This window comes from Maniola hyperantus, chromosome 18 (genome assembly GCF_902806685.2).
Source record: "Maniola hyperantus chromosome 18, iAphHyp1.2, whole genome shotgun sequence".
NCBI lineage: Eukaryota > Metazoa > Arthropoda > Insecta > Lepidoptera > Nymphalidae > Maniola > Maniola hyperantus.
In genome coordinates, this window is record NC_048553.1 from 13,284,704 (window position 1) to 13,304,501 (window position 19,798).

General features: G+C 42.6%; 1 protein-coding gene across 1 annotated transcript in view; it reads right to left on the reverse strand.

The window, feature by feature from the left end:
- The window catches only part of LOC117990580 (nephrin-like), a 114,167-nt gene extending 96,411 nt beyond the window's left edge, over positions 1 to 17,756 (reverse strand). Inside the window, exon 1 of the mRNA XM_034978037.2 lies at positions 17,386 to 17,756. Coding sequence (XP_034833928.1) covers positions 17,386 to 17,524 — 139 coding nt within the window. The 5' untranslated portion in view covers positions 17,525 to 17,756. The remainder of the gene's footprint in view (positions 1 to 17,385) is intronic.
- Between the last annotated feature and the right edge of the window lie 2,042 nt (positions 17,757 to 19,798).

A 19,798-nucleotide genomic window follows, 5' to 3' on the forward strand; every position in this document is an offset into this window, starting at 1 on the left:
GGGAAAACGGAACCCTTATAGGATCACTTTGTTGTCTGTCTGTCTGTCGGTCTGTCAAGAAACCTACAGGGTACTTCCCGTTGACCTAGCATCATGAAATTTGGCAGGTAGGTAGGTCTTATACCAGACATTCGGGAAAAAATCTGAAAAATGTGAATTTGTTGTTACATCACACAAAATAAATTAAATTGTTGTCATGAACTAACGATTAGTATTTTCAATTTTCGAAGTAAGATAACTATATCAAGTGGGGTATCATATGAAAGGTTTTCATCTGTGGATTCTAAAACAGATTTTTATTTATTTTTATGCATCACAGTCCTTTCTATAGCTTTTCCTTTTATATATTTAGATAGTATACTGGACCGTATAAACTATTTCGCTAACAAAGTCGGTAATTTTCCAATTCAATGAGCATGATTTTATTCATTAAGTTAGGAATAACGAGATCCGTACAGTTGCCCAACATAAATGTGCCGAAACTCAGCAACTTTTCGATCCGGCGGCCATTCGGCACGCTAACGAGCCTTTTGGATGTTTATTTAATTATCATATTTCATAATTTTTTAACAATGTTATCCTCTGTTACGGCCTAATGGTTAGAATTTTAATGGTTTCAAACGAAGGAAGATATTCGGCTCACGTAATATCGCTACTGGCGCTTGTTATTTCGTAGCAGGTAATATTTTTGAAAAACTCGAGAACACACCTTAGACGGCCATACTTTGGATATGTTTTCGTAAAAGTCCCGCAAATTGCTATTGCGCTGGAACCATGTCTCATTAACATCGAAATGACGTTATTTTGACGTCAGCCTGAAATAAAAATATACCATCAGCTCGAAACTTCAGTCTAGTACTGACGTCACTAAAATGGCGGCCACTCTGGGAGGAGACCCGTGCTCTGTAATGAGCCGGCGATGGGTTGATCATGATGGTGATGTAGTACTGATATTTTAGATAATAGGTATTATATTTTGATTGACCACAATCACACCTGATGGTAAGTGATGTAGTGCCACACCGGCCGGCGCGGTATTCTTCGTTTACATTTCCTATTATCTGTATAAATGTGTTTGCGAGGAACATTCGTCATTCCTCGGTTCGCCAAATCCCCAGATGTATAATTTAATATCTAGGGGCGAAAGAAAAATGGACGAATTTCATAAATGGAAAACGTTTTTATCGTCATCTTATTCAGTTATGGTACTTACAATGGAAAAAGCCTATTTTTTTATATTTTTTATTCAGTACAGTTAGCCCTTGACTGCAATCTCACCTGGTGGTAAGTGACGATGCAGCCTAAGATGGAAGCAGACTAACCTGAAAGGGGTATGGCAGTTTTTAATAAGCCCATGCTTTCTACACGGGATCATACCGGAACTCTTAATCGCTTGGCGGCACGGCTTTGTCGGTAGGGTAGTAACTAGCCACGGCCGAGGCCAGACCAGAAATTTAGAAATCATAAAATTCCGAATCCCTGCCGGGAATCGAACCCGGGACCTCCCACTAATAAGACCACAGCGCGTACCACTGCACAAGGGAGGTCGTCAAAATACGCAAATCGTAAATTATTTCAAGGTAAGATCAGTTAATCAGTTCCCTTATTATAAATGCGAAAGTGTGTTTGTTTGTTGGTTTGCCCTCAAATCACGTCGCAACAGTGCAACGGATTGACGTGATTTTTAGCATGGGTATATAGATAAAAACCTGGAGAGTGACATAGGTTACTTTTTATCCCGGAAAATCAAAGAGTTCCCGCGGGATTTTAACGCGCGGATGAAGTCGCGGGAACCAGCTAGTTAATGATAAAGTATTGTTTGAGTCGAGTAAAGTGTTTTGTTTTATTACAGTTGGTAAAAGTTGCGCCGTTCCAAATCTCCGGGTGACGCGGCTCTCAAGGAGGCAAAAATTGAGATTAAAATTTCAGCAAAGGGAGGCTGGAATGAGCTCAAAACTTGTTCCGAGATTCGTTCTAAGCCGATTAGGAATATTTTATAAATGCAACTTCTCGAAAAAAAGGTGTTTTAATGTTGTTAATAAATACTTAGTTTTAAAAGTCAAATGATATTCAAAATAGGTAAAAAGTTACTCTTTTCGGTTGTCAATTGTTGGATTTGTAAGATATAGTGGTGATAATTATTATGTTATTACTTTAGTTTTTTCAACTTTTCTCTTATTTATTCTATGACACGTTAGCATTTCACTAACTGAAACTAACCTGAAACTAATTGACCATAAAATTTAATGGAAATGCGCCGCCATTGGAAAGAGTTGGGCTATTTTATCAACTCCACACTACGTCGTTTTCTAAAGAGCTTTTCTGGTAAGGCTGCAAATACATCTCGTGGAATTGTTTGTTATCACATTTGAAAATGGCACCTTATAGCCGCCATATTGAATTTTTATTTTAAACTATTTGAACTAGTATTACCTATTCTTTTTACCAACATAAAAAAATTATGTTGGTTCCGTTTTTCCTTTTGAGGTACGGAACCCTAAAAACGTATTCATCGTTATCGTAATCGTCAAAAAGTTCTGCCCTTTGATTGGTTGATTCGCTGTTTACATTTTTTCACAGCCAATCAAAGGGCAGAGTTTGTTGACGATTACGATAACGATGAATACGTTTTACTAACACAATTGGGCGGCTGGTCCGCATTAACGCACCACGGGAAGAGTATCGTCCGTCGTGGCACAGACGCGTCGTTGTCGTCGGCCGAGCCTTGTACGTGCGTGGCTGTCCGTGGTCGGCGGTGGTGCGTCATGCGTGCGTGATAATCCGCAGAATTACGGACCGGGGAGTATTAGAGCAAAGCCGCACAATGCATTGCGTTGGCGGTGCCGCGCCGAACCGGTGCCGCTGCATCATCCTACATAGAGATCGTTACATAGAGACCGTCCTACATAGAGACCATCCTACATAGAGACCATCCTACATAGAGACCATCCTACAAAGAGACTATGTCGCACAATGCGATAGGCTGCGACCACAACACTGCGATGCGACGTCGGGTCGTAAAAATCTATGACGTCACACAGTTAATTGTGCAAATTTCCGATGTGTTGCAGCACCGTACAAACTTGCGATGCGACGACGTATTTCCCGTTTAGTCGGTGTCCACACCTCTCTGTGTGCCATTCTGTGCTGTGTGGGTTTTTCTTGACGCATATAGAAGACGTAGCATTCGTGTAGTGCGGTCCATAGCTCACAAGAAATTGATGGTCAGAGTTTTCTCGTACGATGCCGTAAGTGATGAAATTTTTGCGTTGCGCATCGCATTGCGTCGTTTTTGCGATGCGATAATTTCAACGCAAATTTCATCGCTTACGGCATCGTATGCGATAAAAAAATTGCGTTGCGTCAACACAGAATGGCACACAGAGAGGTGTGGACACAACGAGAATACGTCGTTTCATCGCAAGTTTGTACGATGCGGCACCGCATCGGAAAGTCGTAGATTTGTACGACCCGACGTCGCATCGCAGTGTTGTGGTCTCATCCTCAGTGTTATCCGTAACCTCAATAATATTCGATCACAACGGAGATTATTCGGCTTGGGTTGATCGTCAAAGTTTGGCAATTTATCTCTGTATTTATATTATGTAATCGGAGTAGAGCGTAGTAAGAACAACTCGGTTGCAACTTCGTTACTGAGTTCTAGAAGCTTCGTAGCCTCAACACGTGTCTGAACTTGGAAGTACCTAGTAAAAAGAAAAGTAACGGCGGCGGATCCGAGTCCGTGAAAATACGTACCTTTTTGTTTTGTATGGTAGCTTACAACATAATATTATGTCGTAGATATTTTATATATCCGTATTTTCACGGATTCGAATCGGATGAGTGCGTGATCGCTGTAAGAGGTAATTAGTGTTTAGTAAATAATACTTTGCGCTAATAAGTAACTAGCTTATGCTCGCGATTTCGCCCGCGTGGACTACACTTTCAATCCCTTATTTTACCCCTTTAGGGGTTGAATTTTCAAAAATCCTTTCTTAGCTGATGCCTACGTCATAATAGCAATCGGAATGCCAAATTTCAGCCTGATCCGTCCAGTAGTTTGAGCTGTGCGTTGATAAATCAGTCAATCAGTCGATCAGCTTTTCTATGAAATAACGGCAATGTGTTGATTATGATGATGATGATGAATGTTATTTTTTTTTTTTTCCTACCATAAAGCACCATTATAAAATGGCAGCTTTATTACTACTACCATCTAGCCTATGGGCTAATAAATAATATTATTCTAGCTTAATCTTCTACTTATGATTAATTTTTGAATCTAATTTACAGTCCAATAACTGTCCTTAGTTTATTCTAACACGTACTTACAGTTCACTATGTTCTTGTGACCTAGAAAAATAAAGTAGCACAAGCACTATTACACAAACGCTGCACTTATGTACTTTTTAACACTAATTCGAACGGCTTGGTTCTTTTGAGCCTCCTTTTGATGTCCATGTTATCTAGAAGCTTCACAGCCTCCAAATTAACATGATGAAATGTGATTGACTAATTATTTTAAGCTTGTTTCGTGGTTTAACGCCATGTTTTAATGTAGACAAGGAGTACATACCACGATTAATTTGATGTTTTTATTTGTCGATACTGCAACCCAACTGTACGGGTCGTGGTCACGACGAGACTGCGGTGCTGCGAGAGATGAAGTTCGAGCTGTAGCGAACTACCCTCTTTCTTGTTCTTTTAATCGTGATATGTACCCGTTATCTACATTAAAATATGAATTTTATTATTTAAAAACTCATTTAACTAGGTATATTTTTGCAGCTTTTGCGGTTCAGGGGGGAAAAGCGTGTAATTTTCAATTTTACGCGGAACTGCAGAGAATGCGTCACATCGCTGTACATTAATCACAAATTCCACGTTCTCACGATCACAATCCCTAATCGCAATCACTTCGCACAGTGAAGGCGCGTGTACCCAAAAGACTTCATTGCGCATTAACAGGCTGGTTCCAGGTGTACGCATGTGCTCCCCAATGATATTACAAAATTAACTGACTCACCCTCCCTTCCCTCCCGAGTCCCGCTACATCTAGAGGGTGATAGCCACCGAGCTCGGGATATCTGGGTAGAAACGTCCAACGCGTGCAGACGTCGCTTCCAGACGCAGATCTTATCGCACGATACGATCAGTACGGCGCGCGTTCGACGTATTAGCCTCCGTTTGTGTGCAGTGGTGTTCGATCCGAGCGGTTTCGGAGAGCGTATTCGACTGTGTGACGTAGTGACGGTGCTTCGGTGTTGGGTATAGGTTTAAGCTTTGTGTTATTTCTAGTTGGTGAAGTTCTGGAGTCCGGTTTTAAACAGTAAGTACACTAGAATAAGACGAAGGCTGTGAACAGCCTAACGTAGGGCATTTTCACACCCCCGTCACCCAAGGACGGGGTCAAGTGTAGGGCTACATACAGTAGGCACTCATCTCCCTGCTTCGGCAGGGAGGTAACAAGTATTACCGGGGTCGAGATGGCCCCCGAACAACCCACCCATTCAAAGCCGGGGCCCAGCCAGGCCCCGGACGTCCCGCAGACAATCTACAAAGATGTAGACATGACTGCGCTGTTAGCCGACTTGGCTAAAAGCAACCCCGATTATCTGGATAAATTCAAGATCGACGCCAAGCGGAGGCCCGAGCGCTTCGGCCCCCCGCCGGCATCCCCCCCCACGGCTATGGAGGACGACTCTACGTCTCCTCCTGTCAAGCCAATTCCGATTGTGCAGCCTCACTCTGAGGCATCCCCGGCCTCCTCCGAAATGGAGGATTTCACAACTGTGAAATCCAAGGGCCAGAAGCGCAAGCTGAAGGCTACAAAGTCACACGCAAATCCACCTAAAAAGGTGGGCATTGCACCCCCCTCGGACTCAAAGTCCCAGCCCGCCACCTCTCAGGATACCCCCGAGGAGGAGCTGGATGACTCCCCTATGGAGGAACCGCCGAGGGAAAAAGTCCCTCCCCTGTACATCCGGGACAAGCTGAGCTGGCAGCGCGTCCTGCCTAAGCTAGACGAACAGGGCATATCGTTTACGAGTGCCCGCTCGACCGCGGTGGGCATTAGGGTACAATGCCCCTCATCAGGCGACCACCGCCTCCTCACTAAAATGCTTCGACAGGAAAGCATAGGATTTCACACCTACGCCCTCCCTGACGAACGCGTCCTACGCGTCGTCATCCGAGGCCTCCCCCGTGAGCTCGACACAGAGCTCATTAAAGCCGACCTCCTTTCCCAGGAGCTACCAGTTCTGGAGGTGCACAGAATGTACCACTCCAGAACCAAAGTTCCTTACGAGATGGTGCTAGTCACACTAGAACTCTCCCCTGCGGGGAAGAGAATCAATAATATTAGCTCAGTGTGTCGGCTGTCAGGCCTAAAAATTGAGCCCCCCCATAATCGAGGCAGGATGGGGCAGTGCCACCGTTGTCAATTATACGGCCACTCCGCCAAAAATTGCTTCGCCCACCCTAGGTGCGTTAAGTGCCTAGGGGATCATGGGACTTCCGACTGCCCCAGGACGCAGAAGACTGAGGAACCCCCCAGCTGCGTGCTCTGCAGGACACAGGGACACACCGCGAATTATCGCGGTTGCCCGAAAGCCCCTAAAGAGCAGAAGCGAAGGGGTAAATTAGCCGACCGCAAACCTGCAGCAACTCCAAAGCCCGCTCAGAAATTTATCCCAGCGCCAGCTCCGGCATCCAACGCGTGGGAAAAACCTCTCCCCAGGGCTAACCCCCCGGCGCCCATTCCTCCCCAAGCACCCTCAGCCAAGCCAGCCAAAACGGCCCCGGTCATGGCCACTACGCCTAAATTAATACAATTCAATCCAGGCCAAGCACCCTATTCCTCCGCAGCGGCTAACGCAGCGGACAATCTCAAACTGATTGAGAATGTCCTCGCCTCCATCGACATAGAGGAGATGGAGATCTTCGCAAGGACCTTTAGAAAGGATCCTAAAGCAGCGATCACCCAACACTTGGGTTTACTCATTTCTATTAATAATTTAAAAGCGACCTATAATGGCTAATACGACCCTAGGTAGATTAAAACCCCATTCCCTATCTATCGCTTTTTACAACGCGAACGGCCTTAGTGATCAAATTGATGAGGTCCGCGAGTTTGTGTGCGCTCATCAAATTGACATTCTTCTAGTACAAGAGACATTCTTGAAACCTAGTAAGAAAAATCCTAAAATCGCAAACTTCAACATAATTAGAAATGACAGATCCACTGCTATGGGTGGCACTGCCATATACTACAGAAGGGCTTTACACTGCACTCCCCTCGATCCTCCGAATATGACCAATACCGAAGCTTCGATATGTCAGGTGAGTGTGACTGGCCATCCGTCTATCACACTAGCATCCGTCTATCTCTCTCCCATGAAAGATCTGCTAGAAAGTGACATCCGTGCACTCCTCTCATTAGGAGACTCCGTCATCTTGGCCGGAGATTTTAACGCCAAGGATTCAAGTTGGAATTGCCGCTCCCCGAACTCACGAGGCCTTCAGCTTCAAAGACTGGCCCGCCGCCCTGATCTTAACTTCATAGTTATAGCCCCGGACACACCGACTCGCTATCCAAGTAACGACAGACGAACCGACAGACCGGACATACTAGACATAGCACTTCTGAAGAACATTGCCCTTCAGGTAAGTCCTTTGGAGGTGCTGTCTGAGCTCTGCTCAGATCACCGGCCCATACTGATGAGGCTGGGACCATCGCCCAATGCGGCCCCCCCGATCAAAACAATCATAGATTTTAAAAAACTAGCAGACCAGCTCAAGTCTATTGACTCAGAGCATATATCCCAAATTCCTGAAATTATAGGTAGCCTCGATGAAGCGCATGCAGCCTCGCTGCACCTTACCAATCATATCCGCGATGCTCTCAGCGCCTGCTCCCGTCAGATGCCGGACGGTTTCACCCGTCGACAGTTGCCGGACGACGCCAGACAGCTGATCACTATCAAGAATGCCAAACGTAGGGCCCACGACGCATGGCCGAATGCCGACAACCGGAGGGAACTCTGGAGAGCCCAGAGGGAGGTTAAGGCTCGCCTTGCCGAACTCCGCGAAGAGCAATGGGACAGGAGGTTGAGTGAGCTCACGCCATCGCATGTAGCCTACTACAGCCTGGCGAGGGCTCTCAAAGCCGACCCTGTCTCGGCGACTCCTCCGCTTTTACGTCCCAACAATCCACCCGCCTTTGATGACGCCGATAAGGCTGAATGTTTGGCTGACAGTTTAGAATCCCAATGCACCCCGAGCACCATCTCGCTAGATAATTCCCATATAAAGCTGGTTGAAGTAGAACTAGCAGACCTTTTCTCCGCCGCACCAGACGGTGATCCTATCAGTCCAACTACCAGCGGCGAAGTTCGCCAAATAATAAAAGAGCTACACGCTAAAAAAGCCCCCGGCCCCGACACTATCAATAATAAGACTCTCAAACTACTCCCCGATGTTCTAATCAACCTCCTAGTGGTTATATTCAACACTCTTATGGCAGGATGCTCCTTCCCCGACCGGTGGAAAGAAGCTACTGTCATAGGAATCCCCAAGCCAGGTAAACCTAAGAACCTCCCCACTAGCTACCGCCCCATTAGTCTGCTCAACACTCTTGGCAAGGTGTATGAGAAAATTATCCTTATCCGGCTCAGGTCCTTTGTAGAGGAGAACAATCTCCTTAACGACGAGCAATTCGCCTTCCGAACTGGACACTCATGTGTCCACCAAGTGCACCGCCTCACGGAGCACATCCTTCTCGGGTTCAACCGATTTAAAACTAAAGGTATCTCAACGGGAGCCTTATTCTTCGACGTAGCCAAAGCTTTTGACAAGGTATGGCACGCCGGCTTGATTTACAAGCTATTCCAACTGAACGTGCCCAAAAGACTTGTATGGTTAATACGAGACTTTCTCACGAATCGAACTTTCCGTTATCGACTGGAAGGGACTCTATCCTCTCCAAGACCCCTCCGAGCTGGAGTCCCCCAGGGCTCCCTGCTCTCACCCCTTTTGTATGCGTTATACACCAGGGACATCCCCAGATCTCCGTACGTTCACATAGCCCAGTTCGCGGACGACACCGCACTATACTGCTCCCACTTAAATTACAACATAGTAATATCTCGACTCCAAAAGGCGGTCAATGAACTGGGTCACTGGTTCCGTCGATGGAGAATCGAGGTAAACCCGGACAAGAGCGCAGCAGTGCTCTTTAATAAGTCTAAAACTAGACTTTACTCACTTCGTCAAAAAGAAATCTCACTCTACGACCGTCCAATTCCCTGGCATTCGAAAGCCAAATACTTGGGTGTAACATTCGATAGTAAGATGACTTTTGCAGCACACATCCGTAGAGTCCGAAATAGTGCAACGATTGTGCTCAATCGCCTCTACCCTATGATTTGTGCCAAAAGTAAAATGTCTATTCGACATAAAGTCACGCTATATAAGACGTGCATCCGGCCAATAATGTCTTATGCTTGTATCGCATTTGCTCACCGGCCGCCCTCCTTTCTCAAACCCCTCCAAATCCTACAAAACAAGTTCATGCGTATGGCCACGGGCTCTCCGTGGTTTGTGCGCAATGTGGATCTCCACAGAGACCTCCAACTCCCGACCATAGCGTACTACTTCAAACAGCTCTCAAAAAATTATTTTGAGAAAGCTATTAGGCACCCCAACCCATTAGTAGTCGGGGCCGCGACGTACACACCCGACAGAAATGATCCTCCCGATAAAAGACGCCCTAAGCATGTCCTTAACGATCCCGACGACCAGATAATGACCGACAATGCCCCCTTTTTCGAAGGGTTACACAAAACAAAGTTACAGCGTCTTCGCCGGCGAAGACGAGGTCCCCGATTCCTGACGTCACCCGGTCGTGGCCATGTGTCACGCCCCCGGGGACCCACTGACCAAAACATCAGATTAACAGCTCCTCCCATCCCAACGTTACCCTAAGCCGTGGTCCGAGCCTCGCAGGAGGCGCCCTTAGGATGGCGTTGCCCCCCGATCACTCTGAATTGTTCTTCGAGCTCTAGGGCTCACCCCCAGGCGGAGCTTCGCGCTCGCCAACCCCCCCGGTGACGCTGTAGCGGCCAGTAGGGCCTACGCAGCATAGTCAATCCGAAACAACACACACCGAGCTCATTTGATTTTGACATTCGTAGGTTCTTCATTGAGTGATATCAATATAATTACCTTCTTCAATCAATATAAAGAACTTCTCAAAATGAAAACGATTCTAAACCTGAGTTTTGTTAATCATACAGACTGCGAAGGAAAAATATTAATGCTCTGTACCCGTAGTACAAGATTTTACGTCTCACCAAACCAAACCAAATTCGAAAGTCGAAATACTTCCGCGTTACAGTAAACTGGATCTTAAATGCCTTGTTTTAAAGCTCAAGTTTGTCTACACTTCTACAGCCAGCGCTCCAAGCGGAAACATTGCGAAATTAAAATCAGCGGCATTGAATATTTGACTTCAATTCAAGGCTGTTTAGGTCCATTTTACTGTAACGCGGAAGTATTTCGACTCTCGAATTTGGTTTGGTTTGGTGAGACGTAAAATCTTGTACTACGGGTACAGTTAACCCAGAATAACGCAGAAGCGTAGATTTAGGTTCTTAAAAATATCGTGGGAACTCTTTGGTTTTCCGGAATAAGTAAATACCATCTCCAGAATGCAAGCTATCTCTGTACCAACTAGAGGATTTTGGTTTTTTGAAAATCGCGTGGGCTGGTGATTTTGCTAATCACAACTTTTATATTAAACCTAGCCCGAACTCAATATAATTATTAGAGCTTCGATGTACACAACATAACACAACATAACCAGAATCCGACGGTTGGAAAGATCGTAAACACAAAGAGAGAAAACTCCGCCTTTAACTTTTTATGAAAGCACTACTGAAAGTATTTATCGTTTGAATGTCGGCGGAAAGTGAAAAGTAGTTAACACGTAGTTAAGTATACGAGTATAGGTATATCGGGCGGTCTGATCTCTTTCTAAGTTTACCTACTTCAGGAAAATACTTTATGGGCTGGAAATGTGACGTTCGGAAGCGTCAGTAGAATGCTAATGTGCGAATATGAGTATTCCATTAGTATATTTTTATATATATATATTTTTTTATAGTGTTTCACCTACACTTGAAGGAAATTTTCTAAATAATTTTAAATACACATCAAATATTCCATTAGTAGATAGTAGATACCTACATCAGCAAAGTGTATTTGGAACGCACTGCGAAAACGAAAACGAAGTTTGATTCTTATTTGAAATAGCTACATTCAGCCCGATCCGTCCACTAGTTTGAGCTAAGCGTTGGTAGATCAGTCAGTCAGCTTTTCTTTTACATGTAATATTTAGACTAGTTTATGCCCATCACTTTTTCCGTGTAGATTACACAAATTTCAAACCCCTATTTCACCCCTTTAGGGGTTGAATTTTCAAAAAACATTTCTTAGCAGATGCATTACAGCCCGATTCGTCCAGTCTGAGCTGTGCGTTGATAGATCAGTCAGTCAGTCAGGCACCTTTTCCTTATTTAGATAAGAAAACTAGTAAACCCGCCCCGTGTCGCTCTGATGGACTTATACCTTTAACAATATATAACAATGAGCCATAGATGCTTTTAATAAAAAGATTTTATTTTATTTATTTATTTATTTATAATATTATATTTTACAACTAGACCCCTACTGTAAAATAGGTACCTACTTAATTATTATTATAAAGCATAAATGAATAATAGCAATGACGTAATCACTGTAATGTAAATTGTAATACATATCGCTCATAATAATAAACCTGAAACTCACATTACACTAATTTATTATGAGCTACCCTGTACTTAGTCTCAGATATTATGTATTTAGATTGTTATCACAGGTTAGGCCGAGTGCAGGCGAACGACTTAAAGTCTTTAAAGTCTGGCTAGCGAAAGATGAGACTGGAAAAGCGCGGCAAATTTAAAAAATAGCAGTATGGTAGCTCTGGAATCAGCTGCGCGATTGTGGGCGAATGACAGCTACAATGTCACGATCGCAATCACCTCTGATTGGTTGACGCTCGCTCACTATTGGCTACAATGCATTGTTGCAACAAGAATCGCACAAATTCAGCCAATCAGAACAATTGAGATTGTAATAATGATTGATGCAGGTTTTAGACAATCGCCCAGCTGTATATCAATTAATGACAATTTAAAATCGTTCGTCTAGGCAAGACCTTAGGCAAACTTATCCAAAATATTATTATTACACTTAATTACCTTCTAGCAACAGGTACTACACGTAGACCCTTAAAGTTCATAATCCCTTCATTACTATGTAGGTACCCTTAACTGGGGTTCAATGAATATTGAATAGTCGACCTCTTAAGGTTGCCCCTTAATAAAATTGTTAAGACCAATTAGTCTCGGTAGTATAGTGAAAAAAGACGTTGGGGGACTCAAGGTGCTATAGAATGGCGACATCGCGCCGAAAGACGCAGCGTTGGAAGACCCCCCACTAGGTGGACGGACGACATCAGACGAGTCGCAGGGAGCCGCTGGATGGCGGCGGCGCAAGACCGTGGCGTGTGGAAGTCCCTACAAGAGGCCTATGTCCAGCAATGGACGTCTATTGGTTGATGATGATGATGATGATGCAGCCTAAGATAGAGCGCGCTTGTCTAGAAGATGCCTATTCACTCTTGACTTAAAGGTCCCATTGACAGTAGGTACTCGGCGGCGGAAAGTAATGTACATCGGCCTTTAGAATAATATTTCGGCTTTGTAGTGCGTTGTCTCTGTCATATACCTATAAGACGTTTTGTCGGTCTCAGCGACAGGGACAACGTTCTACAAATCTGCTATCTCCTTGTTATCCTAAAGGTCGATGTACATTACTTTCGGTACTGTTAAAAATTGGAGATAAAAACTGATGCCGGAAGGGCGTTCCATATCCAAGCGGTTCGAAATAGAAACGAGGAGGCAAATCGCTTCGTACGTGTCCGTGGAATTTGGACTACTCTCAATAAAAGACAATAGAGCATACCAATAGGTATCTACCACAGCACTTAGTGTCCTGTGGTAGCCTAGTGGTTAGGTCGTCCGCCTTCCAATCGGAGGTCGGGGGTTCGATCCCGGGCACGCACCTCTAACTTTTCGGAGTTATGTGCGTTTTTAAGTAATTAAAATATCACTTGCTTTTACGGTGAAGGAAAACATCGTGAGGAAACCTGCATGCCTGAGAGTTCTCCTTAAAGTTCTCAAAGGTGTGTAAAGTCTGCCAATCCGCACTTGTCCAGCGTGGTAGACTATGGCCAAAACCCTTCTCACTCTGAGAGGAGACCCGTGCTCTGTAGTGAGCCGGCGATGGGTTGATGATGATGATGATAGGTATCTACTACTTATATCATTGCACTTCATCTCGGAGCGCACATATTCCGTGTATGAACTAAGAACCTGCTTATTATTCTGGCCACACGTCATGTGAGCATATCGCGTTCAGATCGCCAACTCAGAGGACCCTTCCCAAAGCTGCCATGGAAAATAAAACCGGCCAAGTGCCAATCAGGCTCGCGCTACGAGGGTTCCGTACAACAGTCGTATTTTTTCGACATTTTGCATGATAATTCAAAAACTATGATGCATAAAAATAAATAAAAATCTGTTTTAGAATGCACAGGTGAAAACCTTTCATATGATACCCCACTTGATATAGTTATCTTACTTTGAAAATTGAAAATCCTAATTATTAGTTCATGACCACAATTTAGTTTTTTTTGTGTGATGTCACCACAAATTCACGGTATTTAGATTTTTTCCCGAATGTCTGCTATAAGACCTACCTACCTGCCAAATTTCATGATTCTAGGTCAACAGGAAGTACACTGTAGGTTTCTTGACAGACCGACAGACAGACAGACAACAAAGTGATCCTATAAGGGTTCTGTTTTTCCTTTTGAGGTACGGAACCCTAAAAACGTCTTTTATTTATCGCGAGATCACACTAGTTCAAAAACTTAATGTTTTAAGTAAAACACAAATACTCTAGAACGACGCAGCGATACTTAGCATAAAATATGGAACTACAAAATTTCAAAAGTAAAACTTTAAGCGTGCTTATTTTCATTTCACTTCGATCGCATTTGATACGCCAAAGGGAATCGCTAGTTTCTAAAAGCTCTCGGGAAATAAAAGTTACCACAAAGTCTATAAACACCGTTATGCAAACAAAATGATACTTTGCTTATTCGCAAAGCACAATATGTACTAACTTAAGAGCCCAGAACCAAGGAGAAAGGAAAAGAAAATGTGAAAATTCACTAGTGTACCGAGAAAAATGGCAAGAAAGGAATCATAGTTCATAGTCGTCACGGGATCAAAAATCAAACTACTTATATAAAAATCTTAAACCAAGGAAATGTGTACCTAATCAGTACCCTTATTATAAATGCGAAAGTGTGTTTGTTTGTTTGTTGGTTTATTGATTTGTTGGCTTGTTGGTTTGTCCTTCAATCACGTCGCATAGGTGACATAGGCTACTTTTTATCCGGGAAAATCAAAGAGTTCCCACGGGATTTTCAAAAAACTAATTCCACGCGGACTAAGTCGCGGGCATCAGCTAGTAAAATCTATTTCAGACATTTCCTGTTGACTTAAGTAATCATAGACAATTCCTTGGAATTCTATAGAATGACGGATTATGTACATTTCCGGTACAAGGTCTTGTTATTTTATAACTTGGCTATATTTTTCACAGCTCTTTTATTGAGAAGGCGCTGCAAAAGTCACGAAGAGATATTTTTGTAACAATGATCGTGCTGTGCAGAGGCGTAGCTAGGTGTGGACGAATTGGGGCCTCGACCACGGCCTACTTAAGGGGGCCTCGCACTGCAAAATTTAAAATTCAAGGCCCGTTTAGCAGTAATTTCAATCGAAGCTGGTTTAGCTGCGAACAAGTAAAGAGATAAATCCGAAAACCGTGATTTTCACCATGAAATAAAATAAAATTCAAAAACTAAGATTACTATACCACATACGTAGCGAGACTAATCATTAATCTATGCTATACCATATATTATAAGTGGGGTATCATATACCGGCACATTCTAAAACAGATTTTCATTTATTTTTATACATAATAGTTTTTGATTTATCATGAAAAATTGTAGAAAAAAAAATACGAATGTATTACGGCCTCGGTGCGCGAGTCTGAGACGCACTTGGCCGGTTCTTTTTCGCTATCACAAGTAGGTATGTCGTTTCAAAGCATTTTTGCTAGAATAGATCAATAGATCTAGGTATGGTAGGTAGATATGGTAAGGTAGATCTTGGGAATGAAAGAAAAGGGGCCTCGCTGATGCGTCTTCACCCACGCCCGTATTAGTCCACCCTACGCCTCTGGTTCTCTGGTTGATGGGTTGTAACTTGTAAGGTATCCAATAAATCCTGTCAAGTTCATCTACATTCGTCTTTCCTTGTAAGAAGTGCTTTTTCATGTAAACTCAAGACTGAAAATGTAGGTACGAAATATGAACAATAATATTAAAATGAAGACATACAAAAGCAACTACCCGTTACCTTCTTCGTTTCGTTCACGTGTTCTAGTAATTAATATTCATTTTAATATATCATAATAACAAAACTCCGCTATTCGTCTAGCCTGAACCCCCCCCTCCCCCCCATTTATAATAAATGGGTACCTTCAAGTCAAAAGTGAATAGGCATCTTCTAGGTAAGCGCGCTCCAGCTTAGGCTGCATCATCACTTGCCACCAGGTCTGATCTATAATCTAAATATATAAAAGGAAAAGGTGACTGACTGACTGACTGACTAATCTAGTAACGCACAGCTCAAACTACTGGTCGGATCGGGCTGAAATTTGGCATGCAGATGGCTATGATAATGTAGCTTAGGAAAGGATTTTTGAAAATTCAACCCATAAGGGGGTGAAATAGGGGTTGGAAATTCGTGTAGTCCACGCGGACGAAGTCGCGAGCATAAGCTAGTATTTAAAAAGAGAACTCACTTTTTTAAAAGAAGTACTTAAGTAGGGGTATGTTCTTTCAATTTCAAGATAAACATAAAATATACAATAAAAACAATGAACAGACAAAAACATTGTGGACAAAAACCTATTTTCTGTTCATGTTTATTTTCGTTACTCCATTCAGTGTTAACAAAGGCCATACATTCTCTATTATGTACCTATTATATACAAGTTAGACAAAATGACAAAAGTAATTCTTTAGGGCGGTTTCAGACTAGCGTATTTTTTGTGCGTATACGGTCGTTTCAGCATACGCGCTTACACGCGCGCTACATACGCGCTTCAAAAAACCGGACGCGCGTATACGGGCATACTTCGGCGTGTACGCTCGAACCGGTGCGGTCGGTGGCCCGGTGGGTGGTGGTCTCTGGCGGCTCGCGCTTATACGAGCTTAGATTTTAGAAGCGTGATTATGGATTATATCTATGGAATCGCGTCAACGCTCGTACGAGTTGAGCGTGTGCCAAAAGGCGCGCCTATACGCACCTACAAGCGCTTCCAAAAACGAGCTTATACGCGCATATAATACGCTAGTCTGAAACCGCCCTTACTATAAATTGAAAAGAAATCATAAAACATTTACTTTGTATATTATTCTAAGTAGGTACATTGATATGTTTATATCATTAACAAATTTAAAAGGTTAACAATACAATTTAATTTTTAGGGTTCCGTACCTCAAAAGGAAAAACGGAACCCTTATAGGATCACTTTGTTGTATGTCTGTCTGTCTGTCGGTCTGTCAAGAAACCTACAGGGTACTTCCCGTTGACCTAGAATCATGAAATTTGGCAGGTAGGTAGGTCCTATAGCAGACATAAGGAGAAAAATCTGAAAAATGTGAATTTGTGGTTACATCACACAAAAAAAATTAAATTGTTGTCACGAACTAAAAATTTGTATTTTCAATTTTCGAAGAAAAATAACTATATCAAGTGGGGTATCATATGAAAAGGCTTTACCTGTGCATTCTAATACAATTTTTTATTTATTTTTAGTGCATCATAGTTTTTGAATTATCGTGAAAAATGTCGAAAAATAAGACTGTAGTACGGAACCCTCGCTGCGCGAGCCTGACTCCCACTTCGCCGGCTTTTTACATTATTTATTGTTTCTTTCTAGATAATTTATATGTAGGTAACTAGGTACCTACTTACTTTCTGTTGTTTCTTTATGTGTAATAATATAAATTTTAATTTACAAAAAATAAAAATAAAATTGAAAATTAAGCAGAACAATAAATAAATCTCGATAGCCATAGCATATTAATTATTAAGGTGGTGGTTGCATTGGTAATGTAAGAAACTGACAACATACTTGGCATATCCAGGTCGCTTATGAACTCCGCAGTCTCCACAAAACCTCGTCCCGTGGCCATGGTTGCCATGGCGACCAGGATCGCGATCCACATCCAAGCCCCCCGGCACCCCCGCACTAAACACACTAAAACCCCCATCAACACTAACTACACAACACACCAAAATCACATTCCAAAATTCCACTTCAAACGCACGTATCCTACATTCCGTCACACATGAATCCTTTGAAAGTTGAAACACGTATTTTAGAGCTGTAATGTTGTATGAGCTATAGGTGTTATTATAGCTGTATAGTCATATATATGGAGCGTTTATAGAGCACAGAGAGACCACGTGTTAATATAAACAAACGATCGTACGGACCGACAAGCGTCGAGCGGCGGCGGCGGCGTGCGTACGACGGAGCGGCGCGGCGGCGACTGATAGCTGAAGCAACGCTGAAAGTTAAACCGATCAGTCTTCAGTGAGCCTGGAGCCACCCATGTGATAATTACAGATTCAGATGCTTAAAATCAATGATATTATACAGAACCCGAGATATCACTACCCATATTATCAGTACCCATATTATAAATACGAAAGAATTTAATGGTCGCAACGGAGCAACGGAACGACGTGCTTTTTTGCATGAGTACCAATAGAAGACCTTACTTTCTATCGCGGAAAATTAAAAAGAGCAACCGCCGAGTTTCTTGTTGGTTCTTCTCGGAAGGAACGGCATTCCGAACCAGTGGTAAATTAAAACTACCTGACTATTCATAAGCACTTGTAAAAGTTTATATGAATAAAACATATTCTATTCTATTCTAATCTATTAAAAAGTTCCAATATGATAAAACCTAAATCCACGCGGATGGAGACCGTCCGTTGCTCCAACTATAAACCAACGAAACCAACAAACAAACACTTTCGCATTTATGTAGTAGAATGTGTCATAGATAAACTCGACCAAGATCATATTGTGGTCATACCAATAAAAACTAACTGACTCGCATTATGTATAACTAAGTATAATCATCATCATCATCATCATCATCATCATCATCATTAGCCTGTGGACATCCACTGTTGGACATAGGCCTTCCCTAAAGGGCGCCACCACACCCGGTCCTCAGCCTTCCTCATCCCGCCACTTCCCGCCAGCCTCTTTATATCGTCGGTCCATCGTGCTGGAGGGCGTCCCACACTACGCTTGCTTAAACGCGGTCTCCACTCAAGGAGTTTCCGGCTCCAACGGCCATCGCCTCTACGACAGGCATGACCTGCCCACTGCCACTTCAGATTGCTAATAGTTTGGGCTATGTCACTAACTAACTATAATAACTAAGTATAATAATTATGATAATTTTTAAACCCGTGGGAACTCTTTCATTTTCCGCGATAAAAAGTAGTAGCTAATTATATTTGTCCCCGGGATGTAAGCTAACTCAATACCAATAAATAAATTATTTTTTGACAAGAATATTAGCCAAGTTAATTACTGACTAATATTCCCCTTTCCCCTCCAATTAAGCGTAAAGCTTGTGCTAGGAGTAGGTACGACAATAGTTCAACGGGTGGGATTCGAACCGACCTTTCGGTTTTCAGTCCGCTCCTTGAACCGTTGAGCTATCGAGGCTCATAATAAGTAGGTAACTAACTATAAGGAAATCGGTAAACAAGTAAATAATAATAAGTAAATGAGTAAAAATGTGGATGGATGGATGGATGAAATACAATATTTAGTTTAGTATTCTGTTTACGTGTTCTATCATAATAAAAACCGGCCAAGTGCGAGTCAGGCTCGCGCAATGTGGGTTCCGTACTACAGTCTTAGTTTTTCGACATTTTGCACGATAATTCAAAAACTATGATGCATAAAAATAAATAAAAATCTGTTTTAGAATGTACAGGTGAAGACCTTTCATATGATACCCCACTTGATATAGTCACTCACTTCAAAAGTTGAAAATACTAATTATTAGTTCATGACCACAATTTAATTTTTTTTGTGTAATGTAACCCTAAATTCATGGTTTTCAGATTTTTTCCCAAATGTCAGCTATAATATCTACCTACCTGCCAAATTTCATGATTCTAGGTCAACGGGAAGTACCCTGTAGGTTTCTTGACAGACATACGGACAGACAGACAGACAGACAACAAAGTGATCCTATAAGGGTTCCGTTTTTCCTTTTGAGGTACGGAACCCTAAAAACTGTATTAAGTATACAGTTTTTCTACAAAAATTAAATATTTTTTTCACCTGAAGTGGACTTAGCTTACGCTACAACTGGCTCTATTGAAATGCTAAGTATACACCTACTTCAATTTGTATTCAAACTTTTTATCATAAAAACCTATAGGTATTATTATGAATCGAAACTTTTAAAAAAATATTAAAATAAGTGATGTAGGTATGTTTAGAACTA